Source organism: Athene noctua, chromosome 3 (assembly GCF_965140245.1).
Source record: "Athene noctua chromosome 3, bAthNoc1.hap1.1, whole genome shotgun sequence".
Taxonomy (NCBI): domain Eukaryota; kingdom Metazoa; phylum Chordata; class Aves; order Strigiformes; family Strigidae; genus Athene; species Athene noctua.
In genome coordinates, this window is record NC_134039.1 from 32,800,704 (window position 1) to 32,822,058 (window position 21,355).

A 21,355-nucleotide genomic window follows, 5' to 3' on the forward strand; every position below is an offset into this window, starting at 1 on the left:
CTGGAGTTCGTGCACCCCTGTACAGGACCTACTTACCAGCTGAAGCTCTAAACCCTCTTCCAGACTGTGGTATGAATTAGCAAGCCCATTCCTCCCCTGTGTAACATGTTTTAGGGGGGAAAAAAAGTCTGAGTGAAAGAAATAAAAGCTCAGCAAAATGCAAACACAAGCCCAGCACTCAACAGGGAAAGCCAAGGGGAAAAATCATTAGATAACATGCATGGACACGTACTGAATGCAGACACACACCTGCACAATGCGGATGCACTCCTAGAGACCGCAAAATGCTTTCAGAAAGCATTTAGATGCCTATACATGCACATAAAAATACATTTTTCTTTAAACCTTTGTGACTCCCAAACCTCCTGTGACACAAAGCATGCAATCCTACCAGTATATCTGCTACATTTTCCCCTGCCCCACAGTTCTGCAGAGGAGAACAGTAGAAATGCTCAAGGTGAAACCTTCTTTCAGCTTAGATGAGCAATGATAGGGGCAGTATAAGATCCCTGGCTTTAGATTTTATTTCCCAGACCAGAATCAGAATAGACAGATGTTGCTGGAGTTTAGGACACTGTATTAAGCTCCCCTCTCCTCACACAGAGTCATTTCAGAAGGGCATGACATATGGATGGATGCATGAAGGATGCAACGTTACTGAAATAAGAGCCTGAGTCAGGTGCTGTCACTACCTGTTAGCTGGAGGTGGGTTATGTTGGATGGTATAGGCAGTATGTAGTGTTTGTTAGGATATAATTTTTTTCTAATTCCTTTTCCAAAATCCTAACACCCGATTTCCCTCGCAAGAAGCTGTGGCTTTGCTGAGTTACATCGTCCAGCCTTACTCAGATCATAGGCCACACTACTGTGAACAGCATCCTCTAACCTCTCCTCTCATGTCTCCTAATTATGCCTGTGCTGATTGCAGTCTGCATTTCCATAAATCCTGGTTATGTGTACATCAGGTAGCACTGAGGACCTTGAATAAATACAGCCCCCTAGAAACCATGTTGCTCCAGCATGAGCCAGCCTTGCCTGGATGAACCACTTCCTGATCTACCAAGTTAATGCTACTGCCAAGAACAGCACCATCTCCCAGAGGGAGCTACTGGGTGATCCTGGCTGGTTTTATGCCTGTAGTGATCTCTTGGTACCTTCTGGTTTCGAGGAATGATTTACCAAGGCAAACTCTTTGGCATTCTCATAGCTCTGACCTTTCTGTGACACCAGCAGGGCTCCATAGTTCATTGACTTTGCAGAAGTCAGAAGTGCTCAGAGTATGTCTCATTAACCTTCTCAGGCTAATGATGGCAGGGGACAGGACCTCAGCAATTGCAAAAAGCATATAAATGCACCAGGAAAGAAATGTTTCAGCAAAAATGGCAAGAGCTGAGTAAATGCCAGACCTCAGTGAGCTTGGAGACTGTGCTTCTGCAAAGAGCTTTTATTCCCAAAATGAGTTGTAAAGCAAGAGCAAGTACTTCACCCTGTCTGTATTTTAAGCCAAGCCTCTCACTGGCATATGCTAGGTGCTGTATAAATATAGAGGGAAGAAAATTCCGCCATCTCCGGCAGCCTACATGTTTAATTGAAAGGCTATTAGAAGCAATTCCTGCTTTTGCAGGTGCAGTGAAGAAAGCAGCCTTCCCCAGGTGGTTGTGGAAGGTGAACTTGAGGTTCAGGAAGGAGTGTTGTTTCTGTGTTAATTAATTTTGCATGTGGAACATTTACAACCATTTCTTGTCTGCTTTGGCTGATGTGGCTAATTAATGACCTTAAGTGTCTGTAAACAGGAGATTTTTGCTCTCCATGGTATCTCTTCTCCACCTGCTGTAGACCAGCCTATGTAAGGATACAGACCTGTAGCATCACAGGAATTCTATATTTGGTGATGGCTGTGATGTTAGCAGTAGAAGTGTGAGAGTCATGACTTTACCAGCTTGGGTGAAGGCTAAGAGGAATGTTCTATCCTCAGGGCACTGGTGAAGGTTTTGCTGCTGAATGAGGGAAGTATGAGCCTAGGAGGTGGAGACATCAACAACAAGAGCTTTGTGTTCATGGTGGTTAGTTGGGGGACAGAGATATAATGATTAAGATTGAGTTTTGACATCTGCAGGCTGAAAAGTCAAGGAGAAATGGTTTTCCACAGAAGAAATCCTTCTCTTGCTTCTGTTTACCTAAGGCCACTGGATTGGAGAGGCTCATATGGTCCCATCCTGATGTACTAGGCAACAACATCATATAGCCCTGTACAAACCAGTTGTGCTTCTTCTTGAACACATTTTAGTTGTTTTCACAGCTCCTTTCAAGCAGCTGTTCCAGAACTTCCCTCCTCTGATAGTTAAAATCCATCTTATTTTCTAGGCAAATTTCCTCACAACCAGTTGTTCTTGTACCAACATTGTTTTTCTGCTTAAACCCCCCTTTTCTTTCTCCCTTGTGTATCTGTCCCCCCCTGTTTATACACAGCAGTCATATCCCCTCTTGGCTTTCATTTGTCTAGGTTAAACAAGCTTTAACCTAGACAAATCTTTAACCTAGACAAAGCTTTAATCTCCTCCTTTAAGGCAGGTGCTCTGTTCCCCTAGTTGGTCAATCCAAGGTTATTTCTGATAACTAGCTTTTCTGAAAGGTTCCTCACAGCTTTGCCCAAACCAAGTGTAAAACAGCATGACCTGTTGCCTGTTGAGTCATTCTGGTGTGAAGAAATGTGCCAACTATTAGATACAGAAAAAAAGACATGAGTGTGCTGTTCTTAAAATTTGCATTTTTTCTCTACCTTATATCTACGAAGCTAGTCTCCCATAATAGCATAGTTCCTGATAAAAATTCTTTTTAATAACAATAATGACATCTCTATCTAGACTGAAAGCCAAGACTGTGGAGCTACAGTAGATCTCTGTAGTTCAGTCCTGGTGGAATATCTTGCACCAGTCTTCCAAAAACTATCTCAGTACAAATGATTCCACTTTATTTATGCATGATTTATTTCTTCACAATCTCCTCCAGCATTACGGTTACAACAGCATCCCTCAAGTTTACCTTTACTTTTATGTACCCTGAGCAGTGCATACTTCCACTGGCAGTGCCCCAGTTATAACTGCTATTTCTATGAAGTTTCTATTATTCCTATAGTACCCCTTTTCAAGTCCTGCCCAGTTGTTCTAGTTTTCCCATGTCCTCATTCAGGAGCTGTACTAATTCTACTGCAAAGACTCTTATTTCTCCCTGGGCTCTCCCTGCTTCCCAGAGGGGTTAGGTATGCTTTTCCATCAGCTATATTACCAATAACACTGCTATTTTCTGCTTGCTGCCTGGCATCCTACCTTTACCTTTTCTATATTTGATCTTCCCTTTTTCATGTATTAAAGTCAGGTGTAAAGGTTATGTAAGTTTTTCCCAGTTAATTATCTGACAGCAAAGGTAAGAAAGATAGAAACTCTGCACATTTACACCATTCACAGATAGATGCTGTATATGTTCCCTTATTTAGCTCTAGACATGTGCCTGTCTCCTCATTCCCATACTATTTATGAGCCTCATGGCCTTTTCTGTTTATCTACCCAATGCACCCAAAAGGTGAAAACAAAATTATCTCCATTTTACACAATGTGGAGTGGAAGCACAAGGGTGCAGATCTGACTCCAGAGGTCCTCAGGGGAATGGGGAATTTCTGTCTTCTAATCCATGCTCTGTGTTGTCTTAGTGCTTCCTCACTGGAATGAACAAGCCCCTCAGCTCCTGGGAAAAACAAAACAAAACAAAACAAAACAAAACAAAACAAAACCCACCACATAATAAGGGAGGAAACGCTGAACTTTTGGGGAAATACAGAAAGCAGTTTGAGTCCTAAGTCAGTTTGGAATGGTCTTTCTTTTATTCTGTAAATTAAACCAAACCGCTTTTGTTCTTTTGTATTTCTTCTGTACCAGGAGTGGCAGGAATTGAGAGAAGATTTTAAATGAAAAGAGAGTGGGGCAAGGCATAGTGCAAATGGGAGCCTAAATGAAATTTAAACTATCAAAAGACTTTGTCCAGACATATTTCACCTGCAGCCTGTTGAAAAACAGACACCGAAAGATTAAGGCTTTTCCCTGAACCTTCACCCCAAAACCAAATGCAATGCCTCTGAGCATCTTTCCTGAGAAATGTATCTGAACATTTCTGGTTTTATCCAGAACTGTATTCTGCTGCCTAACCCTTGCAAGCCAAATTTCTAGGAGGTTTTGTTTTTCCATGTGTTGACATTAGTTAGAGGTTTCTCCAGATGCTCTTGTGTTTTGAAGTCCTGCCTTGGCATACTAGAAGGAGCTCAGATGTTGCGTTCTGCCCTGGGTGGAACAGACAATTTTGAAAGTTCATGAGAGTAGCTTGTACTTGTCCATGCTACCCACCTGGACAAGGATTTTGTAAATGGTGAGACTGGGTGCTGGTCATTTGAACAGGCAGTTGCTTTTGCCAGTATAGCATATAAGGTATCCACTGAATGAGACTACCAACTCCTCGGTGTTATAAATATCTTACTGACCTGGAAACACTGAAGAGAGCACATGTAGAAAAATAAGGAAATATACTCTCCTGGTATAAATTTCAGCAAGAAGATTTAGGTTAGACACCAGGAAAAAAACCCTTTTTAATAGGAAGGGTAGTTAAGCACTGGAACAGACTGCCCACGGAGACCGTGGGCTGTCTGTCAATGTAAGGACAGGTTAGACAAACATCTGACACAAATGGCTGTTACAAGCCTTAGCTTCCCTTGGGAGGAGAGAAAAGTCTCTCTTAAGAATTAGTTTCAGGCAACTGATATATACACCTTTCATTAAAGATGTGCATTAACATACTGCGGAACACTTTTATTCTGGCTGCATTATACCGCGGTTAAGGCAGTTTGCCAGCCTGCTGGAAGACTTTCCCTTTACATAGGCAATTTTACCTTTCCTCTGCATGGGATATTTTATATATTTAGGCAAACCATTAGCATATATGATAGACTTTTTGTTCTACAGTAGCTCTCACTTTCTTTCTTTGCAAATTCATTGGACTTCTACTTCCAACAGCTTGTTACCCAAAGTAGGATCTTATATTTAAGGTAAAAGTTAGCTGCTCCCCTCCCTCAGCATTCCCAAACCAAAGTGACTTTCCTTTCTTGATAAGATCAGATGTGGTACAGACAGACCAGGGGGAAGTTAAGATGAAATTCTGGCTCCTAGGAGCTCTGCCCTGGCATACTGGAACATACTTAGGGATTGAAGAATATGACTAGGAAGGGAGTTTTAAAGATCCCTAGCATCCTTACTTTTGCTGATTCTGTGACCCTCCAGGGCTCCTAGTGGGAGTTTGGATGACTAGACTCTGATTGGAGAACACCCTGTGGGCCTTGAAACTGCAGAGTGACAGATATGTAGGATGCCTGGGATGGTTTATTTTTCCTCTTTTTGCTGAGGCAAGCACTGAACAAAACCTAAGTAATAGCAGTTCACAAGCTGTTAATACCGAATACCCTGAGACTTCAGAAGTGCCTTGCTCTGCTCTGCACAGCTTGGCAGGTTATATTCTTTAAGAGAGTAGGCATCATTACCTGGACAAATCTGTGACATTTAATTCTGTTGTGGCTAACCTCTGTCCCCACAGTGAATTGCTCCTTCCCTCTCATGGCAGATTATCTAGCATACAATGCACATTTGTATTTTCTTTCTCTTGCATTGTCTCCATCCTCTGCACATGTGGTGTTTCTTGTTGTTTCTTACTGTACTTGCCCACATGTTGCTTAAGCCTGTTCTTCTTTAAGTACATTCATTCACATTTGACCCTTGCATACATGAGCGTGTAAAGGAGTCTGGCCCCTCTTAATTCACAAAGCTTTTCTTACTTTGCTTATTCATATGTATACATGTCTGCAGGTATATGACATGCCTGATTGTTCAGGTTAGCAATGAAATGTATTATTTGCATGTGTTCTTGAGACACTCCATAGTTCACTTGAAAATTTAGGTCAGAACATTCCATTAAAGCCTGTCTTTCTTCCTTTTTGGACAATTTAGAATTATTTTATTGGGATAATAAGGAAAGGACATGTAGTATTGTATTTACAGGTTAGGTGCTTCAGCACGCAGGAGGCCGTGGTAAGACTGTCATTGTTATCCTAATTTCATAATGTTCTCCATGTAGTACAACACTGTGAAACGTGCCTGGCACACAGCCTTATGAACTCCCTTTTCTGTCCCAGAGAACTTCTGGGTAATTACGAGTTGGGTTTGCCTATCTGATCTAATTTATCACTTAGGGGTTTATATCATGCCTATTACTGTGATATCTAAGTGTTACTGAGATTCTGCAAGATGTCTCTTTCATCAACCACTTATTTCTATGGTAAGTTAATGTTACTCAGCTGAAGTCTGAGCTGTTCGGTGCAGCATCTTAATCACCGGTCCCTACTGAGCCCCATGTGTGCAGTTATTCTGCTTGCTGGCTTCACTGAATTGGTTTTGGGGACTTGAGCTCAGTTACTTGAGAGCTAAAGTTGCACCACAGAAATCTCTGCCTCAGATGATGATAAATTGACCTTCTTGGTCAACAAGTGGGAAGTCCAAGGCTGAGCAGACCCTGGGTGAGCATGTGAGTATATGCTCTTTATTCCCTTAGAAATGCACTCTCCACATCCAGGCTTAGATATTAGCATGAGTAAACACCATCTGCTGCCCTAGACAACACTAACTGTCTTTTGTGGACAAAAGAGACCACCAGTTCCTGGGGCTTGCACTCTGCCAGCTCTCACCTGCTGCTCAAAGTGTATTTAAAAATTAAAAAACCCCTCCTCTCTACCCACTCAAGTAACAAAAAAACCAACCAACCAACCAAACAAACAAAAAAAAGGAAAACAGCTGTGTACCCTGCTTGCTAGTCCATGCAGCGTGACTCCATCCGTGGAGGGAACATTAGGGGCAAGCTCTCATTGGCATTTTTTGCCAACTGCTTGTCATAAGGGCCCTTGGGAAGTTAAGACCAGCTGCTCAGCCACTGCACCCCCTTCTTACAAAACCCACTGCCTTGCCCTCACTGGGGTGCTGTGTTCATGCTGCAGGGATGGGTGGGAAGGCTGCTGGCTCTGGGTGATTTCTTCTGCCTTGCTTCTCTCTATACAAGCCTCCAGAGCAGATTTTTCTTTCATGGCCAGATGAAGCATTTGTTTGTTTGTTTTGAAGGTGACAAGTGTTTTATGTGAATTCTAGCTGCTCTCAAATGTCAAACCCCAGCTGGGCTTTGAGTTTCACAGAATAACCGCTGACACCTAGTGAGCTTCTAATAAGCTCATTTCTCTTGTCTTCTCATTTAAATGAATAAATGACTGAAATTTGGGGGTGGTGGGAGGGGTGTTGGACTGCAGTGGAATGAAGCTTTTCTCTTTACCCACCTAGCAGGTACACTGCGAAATGCAGTTGTGCAAGCTTCCCACGCACCCACACTGTCTCTGCCATCGAGTCAATGTGTTTCAGCCCTGTCCTGGAGGGCTTTTTTTGAGGATCGTGCAGGAAAGTTCCTTCTAAAGCCCAGTAAGTTTCTTGCCCCCTCAGCTTCAGCTGCCAGCCACGGTGCTAATTAGTGTCAACTGTGATGATGGGAGTTGAGAACAAAGGCAAGACTTTGATAGTTGAAAGCATAGTTGTTGTTCAGGTTTTTTCTTTTCCTGGAATTTTTGCAAGGAATGGTCTACCATGGGCAGTGGTTGTGCTACACATATACTTTTAGGGACTGGAGTAGCTTCCAAACAACTCTTATTTGTGGCAGTTGGTATAAGGCAGCTGAGTTCCACTCCCCTTTTCTGACTGCTGAAGATATGATCTCTGTTTGCTTAAGAAATGGAAAATGAAAATATCGGAAAAATAGAAAGATTAAAAAATCATAGATGCTCTTTGATTTTATTTTTCATGTGTCAGAAACACAAAGCAATTCCTTGTTTCCAGCTAAGGTATGTAACCAAGTCATTGTGAAAGGACAAAAGCAGGTATTTCAGTAAGGCCTTAGCAGGGGATTGCAAGAACTACTGTTAGCAAGCATCTCTGTTGATGTTGTTCTTATGTAAAGACACTCCGGAAAATGCAGAACATCTCCCTCTTCACTTGCCTGTCTCTTGGAAGAACTCGGTCCTGACTAGGAATGGGCAACCTTTTTCCAGAAGGAGTTATTTCTGGACAAAATCAATTTTGGCTAAAATGAATCTGATGAATTTAACTGAAAACAAATGAAGACAAAATGTAAATAAAGAAGTTATATTTTTACTTTTTCAAGTGAAGTATTTAAATTTGTTTCAAAATGACATTTGTTTCAGTATTTGTATATATGTCTCATTTTTTAGCAGGAAAAAATAATGTATTGTGGCTAGTAGGCTGAAGTCAACATTTCAGGAGACAACAAGCTCTGTTTCTGTTGTTTAACTGAGAAAGTTGAAAGACATCATGTCTGTTTGGCCATGGTGTATCCTGATCCAATATCGAGGAGGGTTCTTAAATGATACCAAGAGCGAGATTAAGACACAAACGAGGTCAGATGCTGTACAACCTTGTAAGCTTTATTTCCCATAGCAAATGATAATAGGACAGAGAGAAGAAGAAAGAAAAAGAATACTTAAGCAAGCAAATGAAAGAGATGCAGCAAGATTAGTTACCACCACATGGATCCAATGGCATCCCGTTGTTTTGGTCTTGGTGCAGGTGATGGGGGGTCCCTGCAGGTGATGGGGAATCCCTCAAGAGAAGAGTACGTAGTCCTTTTATCATCCCAGTCCCCACAAACAGTCTGCACATTTCCACAGAGTTCATTATCATATTCGCTGCCTCATGTTCCTCCATGTGCACATGCCTAGGTGTCCATGGTGGTCACACTGGAAGCGGGGGGTCAGCCAGCGATGCCTTTAGCCTCCACATGCCCTCCTCATCCCCCGGCCCTGCACGCACATGCAGCTTGGTAGATGTTACAAAAGAGGTAGTTGTTCCAGCTCCAGGCAGACACTATGGGTTTTTTGGGGATATTTTTGTCCTTCTTCATGGCAATGGGATGTTGAGGCTTAGTTTAGGAAGTGTACAGTGCTGAAACAGACAATTAACATGGTCCAACAGTCTTACACCACCCTGCAGTTCAGGAGGTGTTAATGATGTAACGGCAATGCCAAGACAAAACAGCTGACACAGTCCCTTACATGGTGATGGTATCCCCCTAGTTATCCACTCACTCTCCCAGAGAGTGAGACCATCACAGAGATGAGACAAACCAGACATCTTTCATGTTCATCACTTCCCCCTAGTTTGAATCCACTTATTCAGAGACTTCTCCCCAGGAATGTCCTCATCTTACATGAGCTGTGGGCTTGGGTACTCCAGAGTGGTTGTCCTGCCCAGGCCTGCAGGAGCTGTGGTGGTTGCAGAGGGTTGGGGCAGCTAGAAGTCTATCTTCTGTGGTTTGTGTCTCCACAGGTGGGGAAATGGAAGGAAAAAAAGTTGCAGATGAAGTATTACGTGTGGCCTCGCTTTGAGCTGTATCCCGACTCTGAGGAACGTGAAGACGATCACCTGAGTATTGTGACCTTGGAAGAGGCACCATTCGTCATTGTGGAGAATGTGGATCCCTTAAGTGGCACCTGCATGAGGAACACAGTCCCTTGCCAAAAACGCATAGTGACCGAGTATGCACCCGGGGTTTTTTTTCCTCCTATTGGGCTGTCCCTTCTCAGCAGAATGTAGAGAGTCTGTTAGGCCAATACCATCGTACCCTGATAGTCCTTTTTAGAAAAGTCACCTCTGTTGCCCATCCTGGACTGTGTCCATTCATGACTGGCCCCTTTGGCAACACCCTCCAGCACAGATAACACAAGTGAAATTCTCCACATTATATTGTGGGAGGGGGAACGCATATTGACAACAGAGGGGAGTTAAGGGAGTTTTCCCCAGTCTTTTAACGCATTATTGTTGTGATGGTTCAGGAACAAAACCGACGAGGAGCCAGACTACATGAAGAAATGTTGCAAGGGGTTCTGCATTGACATCCTCAAGAAAATCTCAAAGTCTGTCAAGTTCACCTATGACCTCTACTTGGTGACTAATGGCAAGCATGGGAAAAAGATCAATGGGACATGGAATGGAATGATTGGAGAGGTCAGCAACAAAGGGAGGGCATGGTGGGCTTCATCCCTGGGCTGGGTGACATGGATCAGGTCTGGTCTCCCATCATTATTGCGTTCCCTTCCGTGTCAGGGACAGAGGTGACTCTATAGAAATGGTTGACCTGGATTCTTTCTGGGTGCTGGGTGAATTAATCTGCTCTGACACTCTGATCATTACTATCTTTCCTGTTCAACAGTTATTTATTATTCTCTATAGTGATACAAATTTGGCCCTCATAGTCAAAGAAAGAGGGTGATATCCATGCACTAGAGAGGCTGCAACCTAGATTATGCTTAGATCACATATAAGGTGCATAAAGAAATAAGACTTTGCAGTGCTACAGGGAAGAGAAAGCAAGGACAGAAAAATGAGATAAGACATCTTCTCATTGGATGATGTGTTTATCCTAAGACCCCTGCAGATTTATTTTTTATACACATACCAGCTTTGAGGAGAAGATTAATGTCTATAGATTTCCTGAAAGAAGGTGTCCTGATGAAAGATTAGAAAGGAGAGATGATAGAAAAGATATAGGGAATAGGATAACAGGAGTAAAAGGACTGTGTGGAAATGCAGGAAGGTGAGAAGGAGCTTGGCTGTAGTGCTTGAGATGTGCCTTGGCTCTGTGTGTGATCTTTTCCTTTCATTCCTCCAGGTTGTCACCAAACGGGCCTATATGGCTGTGGGATCCCTCACCATTAATGAAGAGCGTTCAGAAGTGGTGGATTTCTCTGTGCCCTTCATTGAGACGGGAATCAGTGTCATGGTGTCACGTAGCAATGGAACTGTTTCACCTTCTGCCTTCTTAGGTATCATTTTAATCTAAAATTAAAACTTCACCCATTGTTCCTCAAAAATTAGGTGAAGGTTGCTTGTGTTTCTTAGCCTGAAAGTTCCTTTTTGGGAGTACCTGTGGGAGAGGTATATAAAAATAAACTGATGTTTTAGTTCTAAATCCCAAGCAAGCAAAATCCAGTCAAATGGAAACAGGCAATGCCTAGGAGTTCAAGGCATTTCAGAGCAATTGTATGCCTAATCCCAGCGAAGAATGGGCTCACTCAGAGTTGTCACCTACTCTGTATCACGTGGTTTTTCAGTGACTCAACTAATAGCGTGTTCAAGAAGCATAGGCCAGAAGAAAATTGTTTCAAATCTTACAGCTGGTATGCCATAGTACTTAGTGATAACAATGAGTATTGAATTGTTGCACTTTGAGAGACATTATTTGTAAAGAAGGTATTAACTTGACCCTCCCTTGACAAAGCAACCACTAGAAGTTAGAGATCTAATACAGCTTTTCAAGAAGAATTGAGCCATCAGTTCTGTGCTGACACTGTGTCTTCCAATCAAGTGATTTCTAATGTCCTTCAGTGGTGTAGGGTGATCAGAGAATGAGGAAATGATACTGCATTTCCCCAAGACATCCATGTCTTCCTAGTATCTACTATTTGGCTTTATAAAATACTTTATGATGCAGCAAACACAGTATATGAGTTACATAATCACTGTCTGCTCTCTGCTAGCATCCTGAGAACATTTACAAAGAGAAATCACTTTATATGGGTAAAGAAAATTTTCCAAACCTCTTTAAATAGGGGTTTCATGACTACTCACTCTTCAGGAGTTTCGCCTTTAGCCAAGTCCACCAATATTGGGGTATGTAAAAGCAATGATAAAGTTATAACTCCAAAAATTTAAATTGCAATTTAACCAAGATTGCAATATTTGCTATAGTCTGGAGCAAAGTTCTACGTTTCTTTGATCTGGTTCAGTCCCATCTTTATCTGTTAAGGCTTGGAGAAGGAAAAAACCTGGCAGAGATCAAATAGTTGCAGAATATGAAAGCTAACATTTCTAGAATGAGCCAGTATTCCCACTGCTACAGGAATGGAATAGCTGAAAAAACTACTATCATTAAGGCTGAACCTCAGAAATTTGGAGATGCTCTTTGGCTCAATAGCATCTTGAAAGTTGGATGCTTGTCTGAAACTCTGCCAGTTCTGCCTGATTTTCCCCACTCTCTCCAGATGGTGCTGGAGGACTTCCTGGGAACAATCTTTTATCAATGCATTTTATTTTATCAATGCATGCCACAATGGCTATATGTAGTTCCAGATGGAGCTATGTGTTACAAATGTAACAGTAAGAAGGAATGCAGTCATTACAGGGACAGAAACTACACTTCTCCTAACTCAAGAAGTTTTTCAGACTTGGGTCAAAGGCTTTGTTGTAACTTCTGTTTTGCCCAAGCCCAGTTTGCCCCACACTCTCACTGGAGTGCTCTGGACAGCAAAGGAGGTGAGGGAGGGGTGAGGTGGTGTACCAGGTTTCTCACCATGATTTTCTCTTCCTCTCCCAGAGCCTTTCAGTGCTGACGTATGGGTGATGATGTTTGTGATGCTGCTTATCATCTCTGCAGTAGCTGTCTTCGTCTTTGAGTACTTCAGCCCTGTGGGCTATAATCGGTGCCTTGCTGATGGCAGAGGTAAGGGGAGTCCCTCCTTGATGTGATCCTCTTTCACTTCCAGTCCAAGCTTCTTTATCAAGGTGTTTCCTTTGCCTTGAACATGAAATGGATCTAGCCCACTCTGAGCTTGTGTCCAGACTAAGCAGGTCAGGGATGCAGGTGGAAAAAAGACTCTGAAGAGAGCAGATGTGTATAATGGATAATTTGCTTGGCTTGGGAGATGGAGCTGTGTTGCCTTTCATCTCTAAAGCACACATCAGCTCCAACTTGTTTCTCATTGAGGGAAAATAGGTCCTGGTAGCCAGTGCTGGCAGTGCCTATGGTGCTGCACTCTTTGAGGCAATCAGAGGGCTCAACACTGTCAATCCAACCTTCAGTGCTACATCTTGCCGGAGAGCAGGCTGCTCTGCTGGCCTCCCACCATAGTGCTATGTCCTCCAGACTCCACATCTGTCACCTGGGCATGGCACCCCCCACTTGGCTCTCTGGCTTGATAAGGCCAACTGAGAACGTGAGAAGCTCATTTTGCTGGGAGTGGGCAATAGATTATTTTGCAAGGACATCAGGAAAGATGGGAATGGAACAAGTGAGTAACCCAACTCTGCAGTTCTGATCTTCAGAAAACAGCCTGATGAGCTGAATAGAGGATGGACAAACAGCCTAAAAGACAGCCTTTTTTGCCTTATTGGCATGAAAACAATTAGCCAGTTGAGCCTTCTGTCATCTCTGTATCTTCATCCCCTGATGAATCAGGCTTTCAATATTTCTGGGGTTATTGGCCCATTCAGAATAGTGAGAGAGAGACCGTTATAGGAAAATACACTCATTTGCTTCCCAATCTAGTGCTTTGAGGGAATTTATGCCATAAAATTAGAGAGAAGTGGAAAAAAAAAGTGTTGATGAGAATGCTGGCAGAACCACATACATGGGGAAGTGGAGAACTCTCTTGATACAGAGGTATGGAGGGCCTTTATGGCAACTGATCATAAACACATGGATCTGTGGACACACGTAAATACTGTTAAACCTGTAAGTCTTTTGAGACATACTAATACACATGTGGAACTGGAAACAGTTCTTTGGAACTTAGCAGTTCTTAGTTTTTAGGTGTGCAGTCGTGCAGTTATTAAGTTAGCCAAGCTGCAGCTGCAAGTATCAATATTTCTGAATAATTATGAACAGTACTACATGATCAGTCAGGTACTATCCCTGACAGATGTAATGTGAAGATGTAGAAATCTGCTACAGAGACTGCAATGTTTGTATGGTAATGAACACTCTGGCTAATATTGCTTTGGCTGCATTTGAACTAGTCAATGACAGTATATCCCTGCACCCCACACCTGCCTTTTCTCTTTATGGACACCAAGATATTTTCTGCAGGGTCAAGTGGGCATGCACTGATCTAGCTCCTAGATGATGTTGGCTTGTTGTTGGGGCACTCAGAATTGGGGAGCTCTGAAAAGTTCTGGGTCCCTGGTTTGGATCAGGGGCTTCCATTGTTGTCTTGGTTTGTGGCTAAAAAAGTAGCTGTGAAAGCACATGGGGTGATCAGTGGAGAGATGAAGCCTTTAGGAGGGAACTTCTCAAGTTTTCATTGCACCTCACAGTTTCCACTGATGATTTGCAGGCCTTTCGCCTATGTGTCTCAGGGCACATCAGGTAGAGAGGGATATAAAGCTACCACTCCAGCATGTAAAAAGACAAGGACTGCCAAACCATGTTTCTTATAGCAGCTTTGTCTCCCTGGCATCTACCAACTCCAGTTTTTCCAGGTGATGATTCTGCTTGGTGTGTAGTTCCGAAGGTGCCAAATGAGCCCCTTCTACATTTCAGTTGTATTTAGAGGAACAGAGTTAGTGCTTTCAGATGATCTATGCTATTCACTGCTCAGTAGTTTCAAAACTGGAGAGGAGCATCAAAACTTTCTTCCCTTTTGTTCCTCTGCTGGAGCCAACCGTAACCACAGGCGGCATCACCAGGCACCAGTCAGCCTACCCAAGGGAGAAGACAAAACATGGGATGCTAACCCAAAAGGTTGCAGAGCCAGGTTGGCACCACTGGAAAAGTGATAGACCCTTGAACTGTGCCAGAGGGCTCTCATCCTAAGAGGGTCTTCTCGGTGTCTGAAGCAGGATCCTTGGAGTAGTTGCATTTACATTTCCCCTGACAGATCCTCTTGTGCTCAAATTGAGAAAATTTTGGTTTGAGTTCCCACTAATGGAACTAGTACATGCCAGGGATATGAGACTGCTGGGAGACAGGCAAGATTTCACAAGTTTTCAACCCTAGTGCTTCACAAGCACATATGGCTTTTAGGGTATGAGTGAGCTTCCATGCTGAAAAGTGAATAAGGGGAAAATACCGGCCTTTAAAACAGTGGATCTGATCCTGGACTGTTTGGGACAGAGCTGCTGATTTTCCTGACATAGACCAGAGTATATGTCACTGTTATGTACCTTAGAACGAACATGGGGAGAGGGAGCTGTGTTCTTCTCTGGGTTGTGTGTCTTCAACAGACTGGGTAATGAAACCGTCTTGCAGAGGTATTTGTTATTTCAGATGGTGCTCTTCCTTGCACCTGTACAAGTACAGTAAAAGCCATGTTTCGCACAGGCATATGCTGGGTGTTCAAGGACATCACTGTTGAATAGCTAGAACTGGGGATAGAGCTTTTCTGAGCAAACTCTATTTTGGTGACAACACAAATCAAAATGGAATGTTTGGGTTTTAGATACTCCAATCAAATACAAAAAAAAAGCCCTTGTGTAAGGTTTCAGTGGAAATCCTTGAGACAGAATAAATATGGAAGCCTGAGGATGTTTTAAAAAAGTCATTTTTCAGGGTCACACTTTGCTGAGATATGGTGTCATGAACATAGGGGAGCGCAGCTGCGGATATTCATCTTGTGTGTGGGAAGATACTGCTCTTAACACTGAAGTCAAGTTACGTATGTGAATAGAAATGCAGGCCACTTATTCTGAGATGCTCACTGTGGGATCATGTTTCTCAATCGCTCTAGAGCCAGGAGGTCCCTCTTTCACCATTGGCAAAGCTATCTGGTTGCTGTGGGGGCTGGTGTTCAACAACTCCGTGCCAGTGCAGAATCCCAAGGGTACCACTAGCAAGATCATGGTGTCGGTGTGGGCCTTCTTCGCTGTCATCTTTCTGGCCAGCTACACTGCCAACCTGGCTGCCTTCATGATCCAAGAAGAATACGTGGACCAGGTGTCTGGCTTGAGCGACAAAAAGGTAATGGATCTACCCAAACCCCCAAAGCAGCCTTTTCTGTGGAAAAGGCTGCTCAACCCTCTCTTCTTTGCTTTTGCTGGGAAAATGTTCAGGTTTTTTCAGAGTCACATCATAGCTTTAGTTGCTAGTTTAAATAGCACAACTGCTTTTCATCAGTATTCAGCAGTATTTTTACATGTTTTAAGCACTTCAGGAATGAATTAGAAACAGAACTGAACTGTGCTTGCTTGTGTGATCCCAAACCACACCTTGATTGTCATCAAGAAATGAATTAATGGAGCTTTGGAGACTATGTGCATAATGACTGTAACCTGTATTTTCAGGATGAAATAATTTGTCTGTGGGGGAACACTGGCCATTAGGCTAAGAGATATGATCTGTTAGTTCATTCTGGGGACAAGTTCTGCCCATGGGGGCAAATCAGCATGGCTTTGATGATTTTCTATTGCTTGCATTTGAAGTTATAGTAATTTTTTCAGGCCTTTGGAAGCTTAGCATAAGAAATAGTTTCCTGTTCAGAGTATGTTTCACTGCCTTGTTTACATGCACCGCGTTTCATCCTTTCAGAGTATTTGCTTTTGCGGGGCTCTGCACACAGAGGATTTTGAGGAGACTGCTCATGCATGCAGGGTAGCACTGTCTGGTTCATGAGGGTCTGAAGCTTTGAACACTGCTTTATTTCTGATTTGTGGTGAGGTTACTCACAAGGAATTGAATGTTGTGTGGCTCAATTGCCCATGCTGAATTTGTTAAGGGGTCATGCCATTGTAGGGCAACCAAATAGCACACACTACTATCAGGGATAGCAGCAAGAAGATGACTGCAAGTGTCAGTTTGCTGCTGCTGGACTGGTTATAGTTATTGTCTCTTGTGTCCTCCATGATAGTCTAAAAATAAATTGTGGCCAGACCCCCTGTGTATACAGTGTCCTGTTCAGCAGGCTATAAATTCTGTGGTAGATTAATTTTTAAGAGGGCTTTTTTTCCCCTTTTGTTGTTTTTTCCTGGAATGAAATGTGACACAGAATGATACAATCCGTGCAGAAGTGCTCCCATTATTTGTTTTAATTTTGACCTTTAATTTGTTTCACACTGTCTCCATATTTGCAGTGTGCTGTGTTGAAGAGGGGGTGGAGGGGAGGATGCTTTTCTTCCAGTGAAGGTTGTTGTGGAGACTCCTTAGAACCTGTGCATCTGTCAGACTAAAAGACACTGTTCAAAACCAGCCAGCCCTATCAGAGTTAACATTAGTTTGTCATCATTAGGTTTTCAACTGTCTGAGCTAAATGGGATAGTTCATACCTGTGATCTATTGTTTCAGACTGTGCCCAGGCTCTTGAAGAGAGCCATACTTACATTCTCATGATTTTAAAGATATTCTTCATACCTGCAGAGATATGTGCATGAAATATCAACTGAAAGGGCTAACTTCTGGAGCTTCACAGAGCCTTTGGATACAAGTTTCTGGGACTATTTTAGTTGGTTTCACTGTAGGGCTGCTTGTGTGCATTGGATTGAGGTCATTTTCTTCTACTTTGCCAACGTACCTGTGTTTGCTTTAGCTATCCTAAAGCACATGTGCTTTGTTTCTTGGGGAAGGGAAAGGCCACAATACATACTCAGATCATTGTGGTATGCCTCAAACACAGCTGCTAGTGCAAATACAACACTTGGGTAAAATTATGATCTACCAGAGCATCTGGAATCAGATGAAAATTGGCTGGTAAAAACTGAAGGCCAGCTGCTGCCTCTGGAGAATAAAGACAGGTGGGACTAACTCCATCCAAAAGATGTGAGTGAATGAGCTTCTACTGGGCTCAAGGATTTCCACTCTGAACACACAAAAGGCCCTGCAGGATTTGAGAGCTATCATCTAGGCATCTGTCACGCTCCTTCAAGGTGCCCTGGTTTGCGAGAAATTTACTCTCTGAATCTGCTCTTTTCCCTCTTCCCAAGCCTGCATACTGCTTGCAACTCACTCACCCCCTCATTGCACTGCTTGGACAGGATGCAGCCACATCCAGGGTAGATGGAGGTGTGCTGTGCTCTATCTCCCTTTTCCTGCCTGCTTGAATTAGCCATTTTAGGCTTTCAAAGGAGGCAGTCACTGACCAATGCCAGGTGGTCAAGAGAAACAACTATAGCTTCCAGTCTCTTTTATCTCCAGTGTGTACTCTGGTGTCCACAGCAGAAGTGAGGCAGATCAACCTCCTAGCCTGCTACATCAGCTGGCAAGAGCAGCTGTGTCCAGAACAAGGAGTCAGCAGAGGATGTAATCCAATCTGACAGGCAAAGGGCTAGTTATTTTAAGGGATATTGTTCCTACTTCCCTAGACCCAGATCTGCTTGCAGATGTCTTTGTAGCATGACAATACCTGGGGAAGGTGTCCCACTGGCACTGGACAGCAGCCAAAATGCCAGATGCACTCACAAAATATGTTACTGTGCCTGAATGGGGAACGCTTGTCAAGGCTAGGCTGTCTACAACCTGTGACAGCCACCCTGAGGACCCTCTTCCTTGGGCCTTGCCTGGGAAGAGCCGCTCGAAGAGGTGCCTATGGCTGCTGACCTGCTGCTACCCCAGAAAAGCAGGCTGAAATGCTCCAGCTGTCTGAGGACTTGGATGGTGTCTTGGCTGCGCCCCAGCATTTACTTCCTAATCACATGCAAGACAGTGACTAACATCATGTCCCTGCTGTGCTGTGTGGATGCTTGAGCAGGCCTAACTGAGCCGGGCTGGAGTGGATACCTCTGTGCCAGGGTAGTAGGTTGAACTGAGGATGGTTGGAGGCTCCCTGTACAGAGCTTAGTGACCTCTGCCACTCTCTCTATGGCCCAGGTGAAGCTCAATCTGCTGAGTGCCATGCCTTTGTGCTTAGCTGGCCCAAAACTCGTGCCAGAGCTAACCCAGGAACCTTCCTCATGATGGCTGTTCATTTCCCCATGTTAACCCTTGCAGCTGCTAGATCATACATCAAGCTGTGGCTCTTAATGCTGGTGTAGCGATGGGCAGTTTGAGGGAGGAGAAACCCACTCCTCCTGAGAGCCTGGAGCATCCTTGCTTACACTGCCAAGATGCATCTGTCTGGAGTCCATGTGGGGGCCTGCTGTCGCCCCAACCCCCTGAGAAAGCCCTGCTGGTAAGATGGCCAGTCATAGAATACTGCAGTCTGGATTTCATCTGACTGTAATCAAGAGATATAACCCAATTTCCAATAACGGGAGAGCTTCAAACACATTAGAGAAACAAGTGCCTGCGGTATTTCAGTCTAAAGAAGGCAATAAATACAGGAAAGATTATATAAAATGAACTAATGTGTGAAATAATCTAATAGTTATACATAATTTCCATTCATATACAGTAGTAATAGAATAAAAGCAAATGTGGACAGTCAGCAGGGCATTTAAATAAAATAATTTAGAATGCAGTAGGTTAATAGTAAAAAAAAAGTAGTATCCATGCCTATAAATTAGTTGGAAATGCCAAAGAAGCTAATAAAGTATCAAAATGGTAATTTTGTAATTGACATGAAAAGGAGAGGAATGGATTTCTGCATGCCTGCAAATTAATATAGATTACTGAAATTTCATATGTATTTGACTTATTTGCTTTTTAAGATGTTAATGAAATGTTGAGACAAAGGACCTGTTTCAATGCAGCATAGGTCAGATTTTTTTTTTTCAATAGATATGTTTGGGGTTTTTTTAACAAAAGAAGGTTTGGAGTTAAAACTGGCCAATGTTTTTACTGAAAAAAAAATCTGAGGCGAGTGTAAGAAGGCAGAGGGAAATTCTGATATTTACCAAAGTAACTCATTTTAGCATACTTGAAACAAAATATTTTGTTTGATATTTCTGACATGTATTTTTGACTTATCATTTTCTAAAGGCACTACTCATAAAATTGACCTATATTAAAAAAAAAAAAAAAAGAAAAGAAAAGAAAGATTTTTCTTCTGTAACAAAGGGACAGAAGGAGATAATTGGAAGACAAAACAATACACATTATTCTGAGGTGAATGAAACATTTTGGATTGATACAAAGCAAAAGTCTCACTGAAAACCTACAAAAAAGGATCTGCTGTATTTCTGCAGTAATAAATGCTTGGCCATGAAACTGAATAATGAATTATTTCCCACATTGTACTCTGCGGCACATTAAATCTAAATTATACAAGGATCCCAGATATGCAGAACATTTAAGCATGTGCTTAACTTTGCGCTCATGAGTGGTGACATTAAAGTCAATGGACTATTATTCACATGACAAGTTAAATGCTTTTCTGAGCTTGCAGCTTTTGTACAACAAATCCCTTTTCTGGAGAAGTCTAGGAAAAATGCGGAGTGGGTATATCTTTTCAGCTAGAAATTTTCCAAGGGGACCAAAAGTGGGGTTCACTCTTGTACTTTGTAAGGTCTGTAAGGGGAAGGTTGTCTAACCCGTTGACTTGGAGGCCATACAAATCTTCCATGGGATTGTGCATTTACTATGAACAGACATTTGTGGTACTTTCACACATTTCTGCAAGATACAAAGGAAGTTCTATGTGGTGGTGTCCAAAAGCAGCCCTTTCAACAGTGGTATGATTTTTATCATCAGGAGACCTTTGTGGAGTTAGCTAGACAGAAGTAAGACCATGCCACTTCCAACTCTGTCCTCTTGTGATAAATCAGAACCTTTTTGAAAATGCATAGTCTGATGTACCTTATTTGACCAAAACAAAAAAAATAAGGAAGTCCCCAAACCCCCAAACCTTACATCATGGTGTAGAGTTGAATTTCTTTCCACGGTGCTTCTGTGGGAGGAGGACGCTTTTCCTGTAAATAAGTTAAACTGTGTTCAGTCTTTTGCTTAAATATGACCTTTATATATAACAGTAGTGGTACTGGCTAGTGCTTAATAAAACAAACATTGGTTCATAGTGAAGTGTAGAAAACTCAGGACTCTGATAGTCTGAAATTTTATGCCTTAAAATCTGATGATTTCTCTGCACCTCTTTGTAAATCATCAGTTACTGTAGTATGAACTATATATCTGTGTAATTACATATTATGCTAAAGTCTTTATATTAATAAATAGCTATTAAAATAGCTACAGCATATCATATGTTAGTAACAGATCTTTCTAACCGGTGAATTACATTTATTGTGTACATAAATATAATTGCAGACATTTTTTTACAGTTGTAGGTGGGTACATTTGTTGTAGATTTAGTCATTCTGCACTCTTCGGATTGACATGATTTTTATGCTTTCTGAGATCCTTGGAACCAACCTCTATGCCTGTGTGCTAAAAAGTGATTCAGTAGTTTTAAGGCTATAAATGTTTAAAGTCAGTGAGTTTTCAGGCATGCTTTTTCTCCCCCCGCTTCAGCCCTACTTTCTTTGTCATTCTCCCTCTTTTTTTAAGTTCAGTGCTGCATAGTGCAGAGCGGTGAGGAGGCTGCAATATACTTTAGCCTTGATTCCAGTCTCTCAGGATT

General features: G+C 42.5%; 1 protein-coding gene across 1 annotated transcript in view; it reads left to right on the forward strand.

Annotated features, from left to right (window-relative positions):
• GRIN2B (glutamate ionotropic receptor NMDA type subunit 2B) overlaps positions 1-21,355 on the forward strand; it is a 207,041-nt gene that overhangs the window by 168,279 nt on the left and 17,407 nt on the right. The window contains exons 6-10 of the mRNA XM_074901403.1: positions 9,468-9,676; positions 9,974-10,145; positions 10,810-10,963; positions 12,514-12,639; positions 15,644-15,873. Of these exons, the coding sequence (XP_074757504.1) occupies positions 9,468-9,676; positions 9,974-10,145; positions 10,810-10,963; positions 12,514-12,639; positions 15,644-15,873 (891 nt within the window). The remainder of the gene's footprint in view (positions 1-9,467; positions 9,677-9,973; positions 10,146-10,809; positions 10,964-12,513; positions 12,640-15,643; positions 15,874-21,355) is intronic.